The 18771-nt window shown below is 30.0% G+C and overlaps 2 protein-coding genes across 8 annotated transcripts in view; one reads left to right on the plus strand and one right to left on the minus strand.

The window, feature by feature from the left end:
- The window catches only part of Rab14 (RAS oncogene family member Rab14), a 191256-nt gene that overhangs the window by 148774 nt on the left and 23711 nt on the right, over window positions 1–18771 (minus strand). The gene's annotated exons all lie outside the window — the stretch shown is intronic.
- Window positions 1–18771, plus strand: part of Megf8 (multiple EGF like domains 8) — a 106104-nt gene that overhangs the window by 50125 nt on the left and 37208 nt on the right. For all 7 annotated transcript variants that reach the window (XM_067277621.1, XM_067277617.1, XM_067277619.1 and 4 more), the window contains 6 exons: window positions 6235–6462; window positions 6574–6765; window positions 15255–15500; window positions 17819–17922; window positions 17997–18146; window positions 18242–18396. In XM_067277621.1, the coding sequence (XP_067133722.1) occupies window positions 6235–6462; window positions 6574–6765; window positions 15255–15500; window positions 17819–17922; window positions 17997–18146; window positions 18242–18396 (1075 nt within the window). The remainder of the gene's footprint in view (window positions 1–6234; window positions 6463–6573; window positions 6766–15254; window positions 15501–17818; window positions 17923–17996; window positions 18147–18241; window positions 18397–18771) is intronic.

Consider the following 18771-nt stretch of genomic DNA (forward strand, 5'->3'; position numbering starts at 1 on the left):
TTCGGCACAGAGTATTAGGTGCCCAAATCATGTGCGCATAAAAAAAACCAGACTTGTAGGTACTCAGGGGACCGAGCACTGAGTCAAAATAATATTCAAAATTACAACACTCTCTACAAACAGGCAGTGCGAGATTTGTGCATGCGTTGCTCGTTGGGAAGTTGAAAATGCCACGGTATGCTAATGAAAAAAGGTTGGGAACCGCTGTCTTAAACTATACTGCATAAATAATTTAAAATATTGTGATTATTATTAATATAAAATTAAAATGAAAATTTTCAATGTTAGAAAGTAAGTATTTTAATTCTTATTTGATACAAATAACTGATCGGAAGGAAAAACTTTAAACTATTGGAATTGAAATATTTAAGGAGATTAAACACTTTTTGGGATTTTTTATTCCTATCTTCAGGTCTACAATATTCCACATTAACATTTTGATAATTCATAGATTATTTCATTTCTGACAATAAAATTCCATAAACTAACTAGTTCATGAACTTCATGTCATAAAATTTTGAACTTATGTTATTGATCGGTTTGGTTCAAAAGTTTATCAGCACATGCAATTGTTCTTTTGAATTATCAAAACATTAATGTTGAATGTAGTAGATCTGAAGAGGGAGTGTAAAATCACAAAAAAGCACTTAATCTCATTAAATATTTTGACTCCAACTGTTTTTGAGTGTTTCTTTCTAATGTTTATACATGGAGTCATTTGTTTTTTAATAAATATCTGATTTATTTGGAAAAAATAAAAGGTTTAACAGACTTTGCTAACTTAGTTGTCATATTTAAAATATTATTCCTTATATTCTGGGTTAAAGATTTAAATTCCACTTTGGATTCAAAATTAATAAAAATATAAAAAACTTATGGTAATCAGTTGTTATGGGAATTATTTTTGGGAAAAATTTTCAATTATTGTTATGTATAATGTTACTAAAAAAAAAACAATTTTACGATGAAAAAGTATCTAGTTAATTACTGTATTTACTTGTGTATAAGACAATCTCACATATAGGATTTGATGTAACTTTAAAGGTCAAAATAAAGAAAATTAGATTTATTAATACAATTTTAATTTTATTTTGTTTAATAACAAATAAAATATTATCAAATGTGCATATTAAGGCAAACAATCATAATTTTTTGATGCTATCACCTTTTGTCTACTTGGACTCACCTTCCAAAGCTTTGTTACAACTCTCCTCTTTTTCACTCTCATTTCACAAAGAACTGTCCTCTGATCCGTCAAGTGAATTTGAAATGTAGTATTTCCTGAATGACTTTGCTATCAGTTCTTGAGAAATGCTTTTTCACGCACCTGATACCCAAATAGCAAAACTAAAAGATTATAATGTGCATGACCAGAAAAAGTTAATTTTTAATGATTCAGAATGTGCAAATATTCATTAAAAATACCAGTTTAACAAATATGAAATAACTGCATTTATAATCATTGCTAAATGACCAGCTATTGGACTATGTCTTTGAAAGCAACATTCACCTTGATCTCAATAGCATCCTGTTATAATGGCAGCATGAACTATACACGGTTCACAGAAATTATTGCGGAAATGCAAGGAATCTTATGCTAACACACACAGGACAATCTAGGTTTTTGAAGCAGTGAAAAATAAATAAAAACCTCATCTTATACACAAATAAATACGGTATCTTTTTACATTGTGTATTATTATTATTGTTATGTTACAAATGTCATGCTCAGCTGATACAGATACCAAATGCTATGCTGGACTAAAGTTAAGGCATAGCTATCCAAATAAATGTTACATTAAGCTTCTGTGTTGTTGGTACATGTGTCAATGTATAGAAACTTCCTAACAATGTGACATGTGTTCAATATTGCAGCTTTTTGTAGAGCCATGTATATTTTTTTAAATTAAGGTTTAGTGTTTCTAGACTTTTGTGTTGTGTATGTGGTATAACACCAGTAGATAACAGGTACAATAAATACCTTATCCATCCTCCACAACTATCTTGAGCAAGTGGAGGGTACTTGTTGATTTTTTTTTATTGTAAGAATTTTTTTACGAGTGTTTGAAATGGAGATGTCTATTATATAAGCGATCTTACTGCATTTGTCAATGAGAGTGATGTCAGATCCACTGTGATTAATTAATTTTATTGAGATTATTATTATTATTCTGTCAGCTTTTTAATGAAAATGAAATCAAAATAGCTCCTTTCCTTTTTTTACTCTCTCTTCACCTTGGCGCTGGCCATTTATTCACACTCATAATGGGGATGCTTAGGTGGTGAAGAAATAGATCTAGTATAACTTGGACAGATTTGGCCATGAAAATTCCTGATACCTGGACTTCTGAACTGTGGTCTCTCAAAGTAACAGACCAATATTTTTGTTCCTTGGTCATCCAACCATTTCTCCTCTTTGGTTTTTACTACTGGTAGAGAGTAAATTTGTTTAGCTTGGTAATTATTACTATTACTCTATTATATTTTTCTTTATCTTGTCATTTCAACTTCTGTAGCTTTTTCCATTTATTTTATGTATAATAATCTATTTTTTATAATCTGTCTGAGAAGAACTTAGTTGTAAATTTAAGCTGTCTTAGTTTTATTTTGTGACTTCTCGCAAGTAGGTTTTGTGAGAACTGGGAATTATTTGATTTAATCCCAACCATTAGAACAAGAATTATTTCAAATTGACTTTATTTCAAAAAAAAAAAAAAAGATGTTAAAATTATAATCTTGTAAAACAATCATTAAATTTTCTTGTTTTTAAAGATTTCACTAGCAAGGAAAAAGGAACTTCCTTTCTTTTATAGCAACATCAGATCATTTTCTTTGATAGTGATAGTTAACTTCAAATTTTTGACACACCCTATGGTGAAACTCACCCAAATTTGGTCATATGGAGAGATATTTGTCAGCTTTTCATTGAAGTAGATTTGACAGTAAAAGAGAGGGGTCACCTCTAACAAGTGACTCTCAGTCAGTAGCTCAGTCGTCAGTTCTCAGCTCTCATTCTGACTCTCTCTAGGAGTGTTCAGATTCTCTCCTAATTTGCGCTTGCTATCATTTTATTTGTCTCTCATTTCTGCCAAAAAGTTACCTGTAATGAAGAAGTCTACATTGTAGGTCTCAACACAAAATATACCTTAAGGTAATATAAATTTTATTTATGTAAACTTTCTCTCAGATCAGACCAATAGATAGTTTAGAAACAAAATCTCTCATAATGGGAATTTTGTTATCTTGTATATTAAATTGTAGTTGTTTTAGGAATTCATATCTTTGTTATTCTTTTTGAGTTAAATAAATATGTTATAATTTGTATATTGGTTGAATTCTTCAAAGGTCTAACTTTGTCATCGACCCAAAGTAACATGTGAGTGTTACTTTGGGTCAATGTGTTACCCCCTGTAAAGTTCTGGTCATCTAAAATGGTTAGTTCAGATCACTTGGTTAACTTAGTTAAAATCGTGAGTTGGGACATGCTTAATCGCTTTATCTCAACTGGTGTTGAGACCCTGATGAAATAAGGAGAGATTTCATCAATCTTTCTTAAATTATTCAATTTTTATCATTCTGATAGTGAGTGGGGTAGACTGGAACAGACTCTGATCTTACAGTTTTTCTATTTTAAGTTGTCTTTCTTATTTTTCCAAATTTTGTTAAATACAATTGCTTCTTAAAGTCTAATTTTAGCAAACGAGAGTATCTTTTCTGACTTTATTTTTCTGTATTTACTTTCATGAAGAACAATAAGTAATTTCTTAGTCTTAATAGATTCTGATTTTTATCATTGTGATTAAAATTTTGGATTTATAAATTCTTAATTTTTCAAATGTATCATCAACTAGACTTACTTCTCTCTATATCGTGTCTTAATTTTTCTCTTTTCGTTCAGCCTTTCCTCCCATCTGTGGGCTGTAATTAATAGTATATTCTAATAGTATGCCATTGTGTTTTGCAAATCCTTTAAAATTATTTGAACTAAATTTACCATCATTATTCAGTTGCAGTCTTTTTACTGTAAGATGATGCTGAGCTTTCATTTCTTGAATATAATCTATCAAGTTATCTTCTGCTTCACTCTTGTTCTTTAACAATTTAACAACAAAATGTGAGAAATCATCTAAGATTACCTGGAAATACTTTTCACCACTAATTGTAGATGGCATAATTGGCCTACACATATCACTATGCACAAGTTCACCTATGGTAATAGAAGGTCTTTCATTATGGTAAAAAGGGACTCAAGAAGCCTTTCCTTCTACAGACATTCAGCAAGTTTGATTCGAAACTTTGAGTCCAAGGTGTTGCAATGCATCTCTTTGTAGGTGACCAAGACATCAATGCCACAAATTGTCTTCAGTTGCAGCATGGCACTTTTCTTTAATCTTATTGTCCAGTTCTTAAGTATAAAGCCCATTTGCTCTATTATATTCCAATACAAAATTATTTCCACAAATTGTTGTATATTCCTTCTCCACCATAATCTGATAGCCTTTTGAGGTCATTTTAAGACTGACAGCAAATTATGCTTAATATCAGGACTATGAGTGTCTCAATAGTTATATCATGTCCCTGACATGTTACCTGCAACTCACCACTTTTAGTTGCCTTTAAAACTTCACCATTAGCTTTATAAATAGTCACTTTGTGATTCAATGACAAAACATTACACATAAGGGGTTCTAATTCCTGTTTCACAAAATGATTACTCACTCCTGAATCCAGAACAAAAATGATATTATTGGAATTGCTTTTCTGGTTACAGATGTTTGCTGCGTATAATGAAATTTACTTTCCTTTACCAAAGGTTTCTTGATTACCTTTATTACAAATATCTTGAGTTCTAAATTCTTTTCTTTGCCCTGACCTGGGCTGAGAGCTCTTTGGACATTGTGCCTGAAAATGCGATTTGCTTTCACATATATAGCAACCTCTGCTGTTCGCTTTGAAACTAACTTCATTGGTTTCCAGATATAAATTGTTATTTTCTTCATGGGATTTTAATTTTATTTTTTCATGTAGTAATCTTGGTTTGACAAAATCCATTTTGACTTCTGCCACTGTTTCCAATGCCATCACGTCTCCATCATACTTTGAGGGCAGGAGAGTAATAAATGTCACACACGATCACCTTCTCCAATTTGAGATCTTGAAGATCTCTTATGATGGTATCAAATTTTAAAAAATGGTCTTCCAGACTTTCATTCTTACCTGAGTGAAAGTTCAACAGTTGTCTCCACAGTGTCAATTTAGTGAACAAGCTTATTCTGACGAGTACATCTTTCAGCACTAGTAACTGAGCTTTTGCAGTTTTACAATCTTTAATTATATCCAAATGTTTATTTGATATTCTTGTATTATTACTGACTTTGCCTTGGCATCTTTCACCAAATATTTCATTCTTTCACTTCCTCATCTGGTGGATCACTGTAAATCATGTCCTTGCACTGTTCTCTTTTTAGAATAGATATAATTCTAAATTTCCAGTTATTAAAATTATTTGCTTCTAATACTGGCACAATTGTTGCTATTTCCATCATTTCGACACTCCACTAAACGAAGTTACACTATATAAAATTTAAGGAACTTACTGGAACCTCTGGGCCCATAACCTGTTAAAAGTGAAGAGATTGTGTATAATGATACATTCCTTTAACTGAAAACTGTAAAATAAAAAAAAAAAAAAAAAAAAACGGAAGAGCAGCACATGCCTTTGGTGCTAAATAACATGGTGGAACATGGTACAGAAAAGGCGCGGGACAATTTGACGCCCCTGGCAGTTGGGAAGAACACAGTACAAAATTCACATTCCTTAACATATAAGACTTGATTATTTTTCTTTTAAATTATATTTTTTTTTTTTTTAATGAATTATACTTAGTTTATTATTGTTCAACTTTTTTGCTAATAGATGGCATTGTGTGTAAAGCCAGTTATTTTTTTATATATTAACGAATCATGATATATAATGAAATTTAATATAAAAGTTTTGTAAAGTTCACAATAAAATGATTTCTGCTCTGTTTTAAAATTATAAAGTAATATAGGAAGGTTTTCTTACAACAGTGATGAGCCTAAAAGAATTAACATTTCTTTATTAGTGAAAGATTTTGGAATAGAATGTGAAATCAGAGTAATCTTATTTCTTAAGACTAATTAATAATAATCTTATTTCTTAGTTACATTATTTAATTTAGATTACTTAATAAATATAATTATTCATTTCAGTTATCGTATATAAACCAAACAACAGAAGATCTGCAGATTCAAACTGAGTTTTCCAGAGAACGAGAAGGACTTAGTGGAGGTGAAAACATTGTTAGATTTTCGGGCTTTATTCATCCACTAAGTGCAAGACCTTTATCTGAAAATGGATCTTTCTTACAAATGTACATGGGATTTTCTGGTGCAAAAGCTATACTTCAAATGAGTAATGATAGCACAGAGGAGCATTTGGTATATTAGTTTTATTCACTTATTTAATAAAATTATATAACATATATATGTATATATAATATTTTATTATAACATTAAAGAAAAATTATGTTATTTTGATGTTATTTACAGGAGGTGATAGCAAGTAATACAAGCACTTCTTATGTTCGTATAAAAGCACACAGACCAGATAATCGACCACTCTTCCCTAATACTAGTCCTGGCCATAAATATTTAATAAATTTCACTATGAGCTTACCTGTTGCTTATAATGAAAGTGCTACTATGCAGTTAGTATGGAATGCTTTTCCTGTCCATCCAAAGGTTTGTATGCATTTTGGTGTATTGAAATTTTCTTACATATATTATACTTTTAATTATTATTAATTCTTACTTTCCTGGCTGTTATATATAAACAGAAGGAAAGTATGGCAATCAATCAAAAAATGATCCCCAAGATATTTCCATTTTTGGACTCGGGACCATTGAGAAATGCAAAAACTTTTGAGGGTTTTTCTGTGTGGATGTTGGCACAATTTTGTTCACCATCTTTGAAGCTTAATAACTCCTGTGCTTTCTGTCAAAAATGTCTGAAATTTTGCAAGGAGGTTCATTGGGGGAATCGATGCTAATAAATTTTGGTAATTAAAAGTTGAAGGGGTGGGGAGATAAAGGATGTTGCAGTTGCAAACTACTTCCTTAAAAGTTGTGAAGAGGTCAGAGCAATCACATAGGAGGACAAGAAGACCAAAGGAAGAAACTCTTGCTTTTGGGCTAGAGGTCTTAGTGTCCAGACAGAAGCCATGCTGTACTTTCTATGTTACATTGCAAAAGTTATTTATATTGGAATCAGATTTGTGTTCTAAATAAATGTTATGTTTTTAATTTATGCCAAGTTATTTCTCAACATTGGCAAGTTGGGGCTTCCCAATAAATGGTGACCCGAATGTGATTCGAATGGGCACAAGGCAATGGACATTGTCAATAACCATAATCCATCATCATCGGTAAAAGTCACATGTGGATTTTACAGATTTGGGCAGCTAGTCCTCAATTGGATGTATACAGTGTGAGAAAAGACTTTTTCCAATAAATCTATGAGAGTTAGTCAAATCAATGACTATGTGTTTCACTACTCTGGATGCTCAGAATATGGAAGTTTTTTTGGATGGACTAGCAATAGCCAAGGAAATTGAGAAGTAAGTGGAATAACTATTTTTTTAGCCAGATCCCTAAATTTGAGATGCAATCACCACAAACTGAGATAGTCACCAAGGTTTCCATTAAGCCACCATCATTTTGGAGAGCAAATCCCTAAATATGGCTATAACTTCAAAACGAACCTGTTACCGGTGTAAATCTTCTTATGAGCGTCTGACTAATGTTTTCGTAAAGAGCAGAGAAGTACCCTAAATATGGTTTAAGCAAATGGAGTTGGAGTTTTTGTTAGCAGGAGTCACAGTAGAAGTGACAAAATTCCACCATGTGGTTTCAGCACTTCAGCCTGAAGAGCTGGTGGTGGTAGCATATATTATTCTAAACCCTCCAGGAATGAGCTGTATAAAGCACTTAAAGCCTGTCTATGTTGTCAATATGCAGACAGCGAGGTCCAGAGATTAGAGGATTTAATCTCAGGAATACAATTTGGAGATAAAAAACCTAACGGAAATTAGAATTTGCTGACTGAAATGGTTGATCGTTATTCAGATAATTGACGCTATACTATATTTCTAACTTGACTTGCCTACAGATGTAGCGCTGCTAGCGAACACCGTTCCAAATGACAACATTGTTCTATCATAGTTTAGGCGGAGAGTGGAAGCTCGGGGGATTTTGCAATAGCGCACAAATTTTTGAATGTTATATTTAGGCTTGTATTAAAATGTTTATATTATTTTTATTATTTATGTGCAATTTATTTAAGTAAAAATTATTTTATATATTTTTTATTTCTACTATTTCTAAACATGAATCCATGGTAAATTTATAAAATACAGTTTAACCTGATTATAACGTCATTGTATATAACGACAACCCTAATATAATGTCAAATTTTTATTGGTCCTACGATTTTACTATACTAGATTATGTTAAAAAACCCACTTGTAACGACATAGAACCCTGTTTTAATGTCATATTTGAAGCACTCCCAAATTTTATTTAACAAAAAAAAATACTACGCGTTCAGTCCTAGGGTCAGAGTCCACTTTCCTAGAACGACTGTGGGTGGTGCTCTTTCCACCTGACTTCGGTGGGGTGAAATTCGCCACTTTTAAACGATGTGACGATCAGTTATTACATGCTCATTTTTAAATTACTTTATGCTAAATTGTTAAATATTCTATTATTTTTAATATAACATATTATATCGAATAGTTTATAAAGAAATAATTGAATTATTTTTAATTGACATACATTAATTTAACCTTTTGTTGCCTTTTGATTCAACATTATTCTTAAAACCGGAATTTCCGCCATTATTGAAACTTAAGACAAATAGAAATTTTTTATAAAATGTAATTTTTGAAATTTTTAATTACATCGATGTAAATAAAGTTTATTTAAACATGTAGTTTGCATTTTTATACATACATTAATAAATTATCACTATCATAATAGATACAGTATACTGTATTACCATTAAGAAATAATTTTACGGTAAAACATACGATGTAAAATTAGAGTGGAGTTTATAATAGATTCTTAAACACACTTGGTACGTTTTACTGGACTGAAATTATGACCCCGCAGATAACGACACTCAGTTATAACGTCAAAAAATTGCCGGTCTTATGGATGACGTTATAAATGAGTCAAACTGTATTTGAAAAATTTGATCTGGCATCAATTTTTATGTGACCCCACCAAATATTTTTTGTGATCCCCACTTTGAGAATCACTGCAGTAGAGCATCAATTATCTAAAACAATTTGGGACTGGGATTGTTTGGATAACCGATTATGTACGAAAAAATATATTAACCTATCCCATGTTGAAATTTGTTCAAATCTTGGTGCGTCCTTAAGTACCCTCTCATGGTCTCACCAGTGCTGCCAGCTAAAACAGACACACCAACAAAAATAATATTGGAGTAGCCCAAGACATAACCAAATATTGCAGCGTCACAGAACTAGTGAAAATTTAAATTTGCCGACTGGAATGCTTTCGGTTAACTGATATTTGGATAATCGATACTCTACTGTAATTAATTAGTCAATTGTTCAAAAACAGTCGACTAAACTAAGTCAATTGTTTTTATTATATTCAACAGAATCTGTTAGTTTTAGTAACTTCTTCAGAAATTATATTTTGGAAACATTATTTTATTCCTAGGTGTCTATTAAACTATGAATGGTTAAAAATAAGGAGAAGGTTGCTGAAAATTTATTGCAAAAGTTATTTTGATGTAACATGTAAATTTTTATTGTATTTATAAATTTATATTTGATGTGATTATGTTTTAGACCTTATGTGAAAGCTTTATAAAAAGTGTTTTATACAGTTATAAAAAAAGTAGGACTAGATGTTTTCAATAGTTTTAAAACTGCAAATATGCTTTTTAGAATACATGTGAAATATGCAAGGAAGCCCACTTCTCTGTTATGATGTATGGGTTGATGCAAAAGTTTGTCTCATTTTTAGCACCAGTTGGCTTTGCATCGCAACACTGAAGTGTTATTTCCTTCACATGTGTAAAATTTTGATGTTTGACAAAAGGGATCTCAGCTAGTATTTGAGAATAAAGTTGTGTTACTTAGTTGTGTTTTTAAAATTTTGTTAAGCATTAAAAATGGCAGAAAATAAGGAGCATTTTTGACAAATTATGCTTTTTTATTTCTGAAAAGACAAGAATGTTTCGCAGACACAAAAGAAGATATGTTCTGTGTATGGTGAGGGAGCCATTGATGATTCCACGTGCCGTAAGTAGTTCAGAAAGTTTCGTGAAAACAATTTTAATCTTAGCGATGCACGACGTTCTGGATGACCAGCCAAGGCTGATGACAATGAAATATTGGCACTAATTGAAAGTGATCGACATAAAACAATTCAAGAGATTGTAGAAATTCTTGAAATCAAACAGTCAACAGTATCAAGGCAATTACATCAACTTGGAATGGTTAGCAAGGCTGATGTATGGGTACCATACAAGTTAACAGAAAAAAATTTGATAGACCAAATTTCTGCTTGCAATTCTCTATTGAAGTGCAATGAAATTGATCCATTTTTAAGCGAATGATTACGGGTGTTGAAAAATGGATTGTGTATTATAATGTTAAGCGTAAAAGATCATGGTGTAAGCACGGAGATGCCCCTTCAACCAGCGCAAAAGCCAGTTTACATCCAAAGAAGGTTATGCTATGCATTTGATGGGACTGGAAGGGAATCATTTATTATGAGCTGTTACCTGAAAATCAAACCATTAATTCAGATAAATATTGTTCACAACTAAGTGAATTAAAGCGAGCAACTGACCAGAAGCGACCTGAATTAGCCAACAGAAAGGGCATTGTGTTCCATCAAGACAACGCTAAACCACACGTGTCTTTGGCCACCTGATAAAAACTTTTACAACTTGATTGGGATGTTTTGGTCCATCCACCATACTCTCCTAATCTTGCACCCTCTGACGACCATTTATTTAGATCACTTCAAAACAGCTTAGATGGTAAAAACGTTACTTCCTTGGAAGATTTGAAAAATTACCTGGATCAGTTTTTTAGCCAGAAATCTCAGAAATTCTATGAGCACAGGCTTATGCAGCTACCGGAGAGATGGAGAAAGGTCATCAAACAGAATGGCACATACTATATTGATTAAATGTAAGTTTTAGTAAATAAAATTTTTCTTCAATTCTTTTAAAAAAAAACGGGATGAACTTTTGCATCAACCCATATAAGCTGGGCAGCCTACTACTAAGTGCATAGGATATTGTCTCAATTTTGCTCTAAAACTATTATTAAAATTAACTATTGTTTATATATTATCCATGTAGATACAATCTCTCTACACGTTGGTGAAATAATTAAATAAATTCTTTGAACCTGTTAACCGGAGTCAATCTATTTTTTAGACTTGCAAACGTTTTCACAGCCCCTCCTGGGCTCTTCTTCAGGCTTCGTCGTATAGGCTGTTAATGTTTGAATAAATATTCAATTTGAATTTCTTTTCCAAATAATATCACGTGCAACAGCTGGATATTTGTATTGCGCATGCTCCATGCTCCTCCCTTTAAAAATCTTATTTATTTATTCATATTTTATTTATTTTATTTATCCATGTAGACCTTGTTTATAAATAGGAGTTAATATATTGGTGTAGTTTCAAACTAGCAAAAGTAAGAAAAATTAGTCAAAGAATAAGACAAAATACCTTTATTTTCAAGATGAAAATAAAGGTATTTTGTATAAACAAGATCTACATAGGTAATATATAAAAAAAATTGAAATATTTAAGGACATAGAGGCACAAAGAATTATTATTAATTTCATTTTATTAATATCAATAAAAAGCAATTTGTCACTTTTAATATAGGTATTCAATGCATACATTACCAGAAAAACCCAATTTGCCTACTTAGGACTAGTTTCAACAAAGTTCTTTTGTAAATTCTAATAATACCTAGTCAATACTAGAATTGCAATGTTTTTTAGATAGATCTAGTTTTCACTAAACATTTTCTAGTTACTACTCAATATGACTAGTTAAAACTAGTTTTCACAAAAATTTTCTTTTTTAACTCTTAAAACTTGAAATTTAAGTTCTCATCAAGTTCTTGAAACAGCCTATAGAATTTGGGTAATAGTGGTCTAGGGAAAAAAATTCAAAAATAGTAACAGGAATCAACAAAAGATACAAAGACATTATCATTGTTTCTCGTAAATATGGCAGGCATAGATGTTTTTATTTATTACTGCAAAACAAATTGTTGTGGCATTTGGAGTTGAAGAGAACTCCTTTCTTCTTGCACAAGCATTTTTTTGAAATGCAACCTTTCTTGCAAAGACAAGATGCAAACTCTTTGGTGTCAAGATGACTTTTCTGACTGCTCTCCTAAAAAAAAAAATGTCCTTGTCTGGCACCTGTCTGGTGTCAGGAACTTCTGACAAATGTTGAACTTCAGTCTACAAAAGATAATTATTTTTGGTAATCATATTGTCTGCATGTTATAAACTGTGACAGGTTCATAAAGATACAAAACTTACCTGCAATATATTTGTTATATATTTTGTCTACGAGGACTTAGCCTATTAATAGGACGTATTGCACTGGTGTTATGGCTTTAGCAATTGAGGAAAACCTTATTCAGAGAAAACAAACAATCTTTATTGACTTTTTACAACAGAAAAGAAATGATTTTGGTTTGATTTGGGATGCTTTGGAAAAAGATAAAAATTTCCCAGAAATTCAACCAATAAAACAAATGAGACATACTGATATTGGGTCTAAAAAGAAGTTATATAAATGTCTGTTTTATGAAATAATTGATACAAAATTGTATTGACAGATTTTCAGACATAAAATCTTTAAAATTTTTATCACTTTTAGATGTTAATAATTTTAAATATAATGAAAAACAATTTTCTGAAGTGAGTTTTAATTTCTTAAGTAAATTGTATGGAGAATTGTTTGATTTATCTAAATTACATAGTGAATTGCAATATTTATATTCGTGTCCAGACTATATTGGCAAGTCACTTTTAGACAAAAAAATATAATTAATGACGATCTGAACAAAGATGTACTAAAAGAATTATCTGATTTAATATCATTAATTTTTACAATACCATCTACGAGTGCGTCTGTTGAGTGCAGTTTTTCAACCATGAAGTGAATTGATACATTGGCAAGGAACACTCAGTCAGAGGAAAGATTGTCATCACTAGCGTTGCTTTCAATAGAAAAAGAGCTTTTAAATACTTTGATGGAATCAGTGACAAGCAATTTTTATGATAAAGTAATTAACAACTTTGCGGAAAAAATTGCCAAACAGGTTAGTTTATAAAAAATAATAAAAACAAGTTTTTCTATCTTTTTTTCATGCCAATGTATCTATTTTAGAATTGTATTTATTTTTGTCATTTCCAGTATTTGTTTATAATTTTTATGGAAACACAGCCTCTCTATCATTAAATGTTACCACATGCTACTGCAATGAATGCATTTGCATTTTTGATGAGTAAAGTGAAAAAGAAGCAGCAAATGATTTGTTTTTTTTTTTAAATATAATTACCAAGATGTCAACAGTACAGCATTATATGGGTATGATGATTATAATTCTACAGAGACTGTCATAAAAAGAATGGGACAGCAGAGAGAAATGTAATCCTGATTAGTTTGGTAAAATACTTGGATAATACTATTTCAATTTTGGAAAAGTCTGATCCATTTTTACATTCCTAACTTTACATCCATTAAAAACTTCAATACACAATGCTGCAAAGAAATTTTTAGAAAAATTTCAGTTGTTTTTTCTGTACCAGCTCCCATTTCCAGTCTTTATTCAGCTGGTGTCAACATTTCCTGCACATCAAAAGAAACATTTTTCTAGAGAGTAAATGCCACAATAAATATGGCTGTTGAGAGTTACAGTTAAGAAAGGATTCAATTATCTTATGATATAAAAAATATTGTTAAAGAAATGAATTTGTTCAAAATAATTGGCTCTAGTACACAAGAGTTTGAACCAACTTTTTAACCCCCTTCAGTTCATCTAATGGACATCACTTGAGGCAAAGAAAAAGCTTTTTTTTTTTTTTAGTGGAGTTTTTTCAACACAAAACTATGATTCATGGTTGTGTGTATGATTGTTTTTTATTTTATTTATTTACTTTTTTGTATCTTTAAAAAGAAAAAAAGGTTTATCTTATTGATTAAAATCAAAATTATGACCATACAAATATTTTGGGTCAGAACACAATAATCCTTTTTAATAGTCCAAGCAGAGACAGATGGTAACAACTTAAAACGTCGGATCCTCTAAGGTCGACATCAATTGTATTGTATGTATTTTTTAATGTCATTTCGTCGGTTTTAAGTTGTTACCATCTGTCTCTGCTTGGACTATTAAAAAGGATTATTGTGTTCTGACCCGAAATATTTGTATGGTCATAATTTTGATTTTAATCAACAAATTTATCTTTGGAACTTTGTTAATTAAGGTTTGTCTTATGGTTTCATTGAAAATTAGTAAATTGTTAAAATTTAATTTTTTTGTTCCTAATTTCCTACTAATCAGTGGCTGGTTTCCTTTACAATACATTAAAGTTTGATTAAAAATAAAAATACAATTTGATTCCAGAATTTATTATTCTATTTCTTACTTTCTCAGGATTGAAAATTGAATGTATTTTAAATCATGTTTTCCTTTGAAAGGATTTACAAGGCTCAAAATTCTTGGCATTCTGGTCATTCTTTTAACAGTTTCGATACATTATCAATTAAATATAAATTTGATATAATATTTTAGCATAGCAATATTCAGCAAATATTGTTTATTTGTTCAGATACAAAAATGAAGAAGTGTAGTTATCAGTTCATAATAATACATTTTAAAAAGTTTTCAATATAATATTATGGTAACTTTTAATTAAAACAAACCACATATTAGAGTAAAAAATGCTTTTAATATTGCTTAAAGTAATTTGAAATTCTAGTTTTGCACTTGTTCACAGACATTGAAAACAGTTCAGTGGCTCTATGAGGAATTATATAATTTATTAAAATAATACTTTTGTATATTATTAGATTTCTAATAATACATATGATATTGTTTATTATTTTTAATATAATAAATAATTTGATTATATTTATAGGTTATTACAGTATCTCATTTAGAACCATATAGTAATGGATCTTGTCACATTCATCATAACTGTCTTTCCTGCCTGAGTGATGCTGCTTGTGGTTGGTGTCAACAAACATCTGAATGTGTACGAAGAAAATTAATTGATATTCATCATCCATTTTATCACAGAGATAACAAGCATAATTATATCATTACTATTCCTGAAAATTGTCCTGTTTGTTCAGATTATATATATTGTGAAGATTGTGCAAAGGTATATAAAAACATATCTTAATTTTAATAAAATAATTTATTACATATAATGTTTGAGAAATTATACTTATATGTTCCTTACTCATTATTTGTTAATCATTAATTAGATTGTATTATGAAACTATATATAAAATTATTACTGATAGTCTAAACCAGTGGTTTTCAACTTTTTTGTGTATCAACTCCTTTTAAGAAACATTTTTTCTCTGTTGATCTCTTTAAGTACATATATATTATTTTTTAATAAATTTTTATATTTGGAAAGTTTTGAAAATTATAGTGAAACTATTTTCCAGAATTTTTAAAGGATTGTATTTACTAAATAATTAAACAACATTAAAATATTATATATACATTTACAATATGTATCTAATTCGCTCATCAACCCAATTGAGAAGCCCTGGTTTAAACTAATGTTTATGGCAGTTTACAATTGTGAAAAAATATTTCGAAGCTATTTTACTGAGTTGCAATTTTTAAAAAAGCAGTATTCCAATTTCAAATTTTTGTTAGTTTTTTTAAGTCTTAATCTCTAAAATTCTGTGTTTTTAATACAGGTTTTCTATTATAAAGATTGGAATATATTTGACATATTAATTGTCATTAAATTGTTTGTAAATAATTCTTTAGGTTACATTGCATTCAGACTTACTCATACATTAAAACAGTAATAAAAATAAAATTGTACCGTCACATAAAATAAGAATGCCAGATGACTAGGATGTTAAAGATATTAGTCTGTTTCCCTAAGTATTACCTAGATTTAAGTCTGAGTTGATTGAAATTTTTGTAGATAACTTGACTGTGTTTTACTTTGTTCCTCATCATCCAGCAGCCATGTTTTGGTGGAAGTGGTTGAATGTATGATGGACATTAAAAAAATAATTCTCTAAGGGCTTGTTTGGAAATGCTAATCAGTGAGATCAGTTAGACCACACGTCATTCAAAAATGTTATGTTTAAGTTTTTGGCAGTGCTTTGCTTGCAACCTGCCTCACCACTCTGGAAAGTACAGTTATTTAATAACTAAAGCTAGTGAGCAAGGGTTATAATTTTAAGTCGAACATTTTCTAAGTGTAAAATTATATTTAAAAGCAGCTTTGAGGAACTTGTCAGAATAATGCTGATATATACTAATTAATTTATTGTAATTGCCATCTTCCTGATAATTTGCTAGGTTAAGTTTATCTGAAAATTTCATCTTGTGCTAAAAATGTATTGGTATTTGTTATTACTAATAACATTGCTCATCGTTACTACCATATACTATAGTATTTCCAAACATGCCTTAATACTTTAAGTGCAAGCAGAATGAAAAGAAAGCATTTTATTTTTATAAGTAAGGCTTTATATATATATATGTTTTTTTTTTAATTTTAACATATTAAATTAAGTATATTTCTTTATTTAGAGAATATATGCAATAGTAAAAAATAATGATTATTTATTAGTTATTCTAGTTTCATTGTGTTGTAGTTTGAGGTAATGAATATTTTGAAAAGAAGTATTTGATATTTAAAATCTTCAAATTCTTATAAATATGAAAACAAAGTGATGAGTGGTTACTATTTGTACATCACTAACATTACATATGATAATACATCATATAAAGTTATGCTAGTTTATCTAACAATTTTTCATTTGTCTTATTGTTTATTTGCTAGCATTGTGTTGTGCTTTGTCATTACCTGATTAACATTGTCTTTCTTTATTTCACTCAGTCTTGTTTGTGTAATTATGAATAACAGTGAGAGGAATTGAACCCAAATACTGTATTATTTTATTTTCTGTGGTAATTATATTTTGTTTAATTATTTTGGAAAGTTTGTTTTCTTAAAAGGATGAAAAACTCGCACCCTTCATTCAAAATGAATCTATTCAAAGACACCTTATGTATTGGTTCTAACGGATAGATTTAATGTAAAAAACAACCAAATTAACATTTTTGATCACTTTCAGAGATCTTCACCAGGTTAATACACCCATAAATCAAATATTATTTGCGCAGTTTTTTAAAAAACAGAACATTCTATGCACTACAGTATGTGACAATGCTCAAATTCAAAACATAAATGTGATGTACATAACAATGAAATATGATATAATAAATTTTTTACATATGCACATGACTTTTCATAATATGATTGGAGATAGACTAGAACATATTTTTTAAAAAGTTGTAATACACCTATTAATGACTAGTGATTTAGGTAACAAAATTTATAATGTGTTAAAGTTTGTTACCGTTGGAAGTAACATAAGATTGCTTGCCATGCTTTCAATAAGTTAATATTTTCTTTACTATTTAAATTGTTTGTAGGTTGATCACTGTGAATGGCTGATTGAAGAGGCTCACTGTGGTCGTAGAGGTAGATTTGAAGATGCTGTCAGACATCAAGATCTCTGTCCCACTCCCTGTCATTTGTAAGTTATTTTATTTAGCATATTTTGAAATGTCTGTTTTGGTTTAAAGATTATGTTTAATTTTTTTACATTAGGCGTTTTAATTGCACTTCATGTCTTGGAGATCCAGGTCGCTGTGCATGGTGTGAAGAAACTCGCAGCTGTTTTCTGTTTGCCACATATACAACATCTTTTATGTTTGGTCGTTGCCGGGAATGGGTTGACGAGGATCGTAGTGCACCTAGGTAATAAAAGTAAATTATGTAAATATATATTTAATTCTTACTATAAGTAGTGTTCTTTTCAATATGTTAAAAGTATTGACTTTTAATGTTCATAGTGGTGTCACCACACCTGGTGCACAATGTAGAGATTGTAGTCGACATGCAGACTGCAAATCCTGTTTGAAAGATTTATCATGTGGCTGGTGTGGAAATACACTTAATCCAACTAATGGAGTTTGTGTACAAGGCGATTTTTCTGGTCCTCATTCAGGTCAGTTAAAATTAATTTTTTTCTTTTCAAAATAAAAATATTTAGAAACAACTATTTCTATTTTGAGTTTTGAAGCTGAAATACTGTTTTCATTTACTTAAATATGCTGCTAATGCCTTGCTTTTTCAGACAGTTGCAATTGCTATCTGTTTGTTTTTTCTTTCTTATTAGAATTTTAAGTAATTTGGTGATACATTATATTTTTTATGTTAAAATGGGCATCTTTTATTGAATTTTAATTTTTAAAATTAAATAGTAGTAAGTAAGTGAAAATGTACTGTTTTCTTCTGACTAAACCAGCTTTATTTTTTCTGTTGTTCTTTTAACAATTTATCAATTTTTGTACAGGTTTTTTTTTCCCCTTGAAACTCTTAC

This window comes from Centruroides vittatus, unplaced genomic scaffold, assembly GCF_030686945.1.
Source record: "Centruroides vittatus isolate TY-2023 unplaced genomic scaffold, ASM3068694v2 contig_751, whole genome shotgun sequence".
In the NCBI taxonomy this organism is placed as follows: domain Eukaryota; kingdom Metazoa; phylum Arthropoda; class Arachnida; order Scorpiones; family Buthidae; genus Centruroides; species Centruroides vittatus.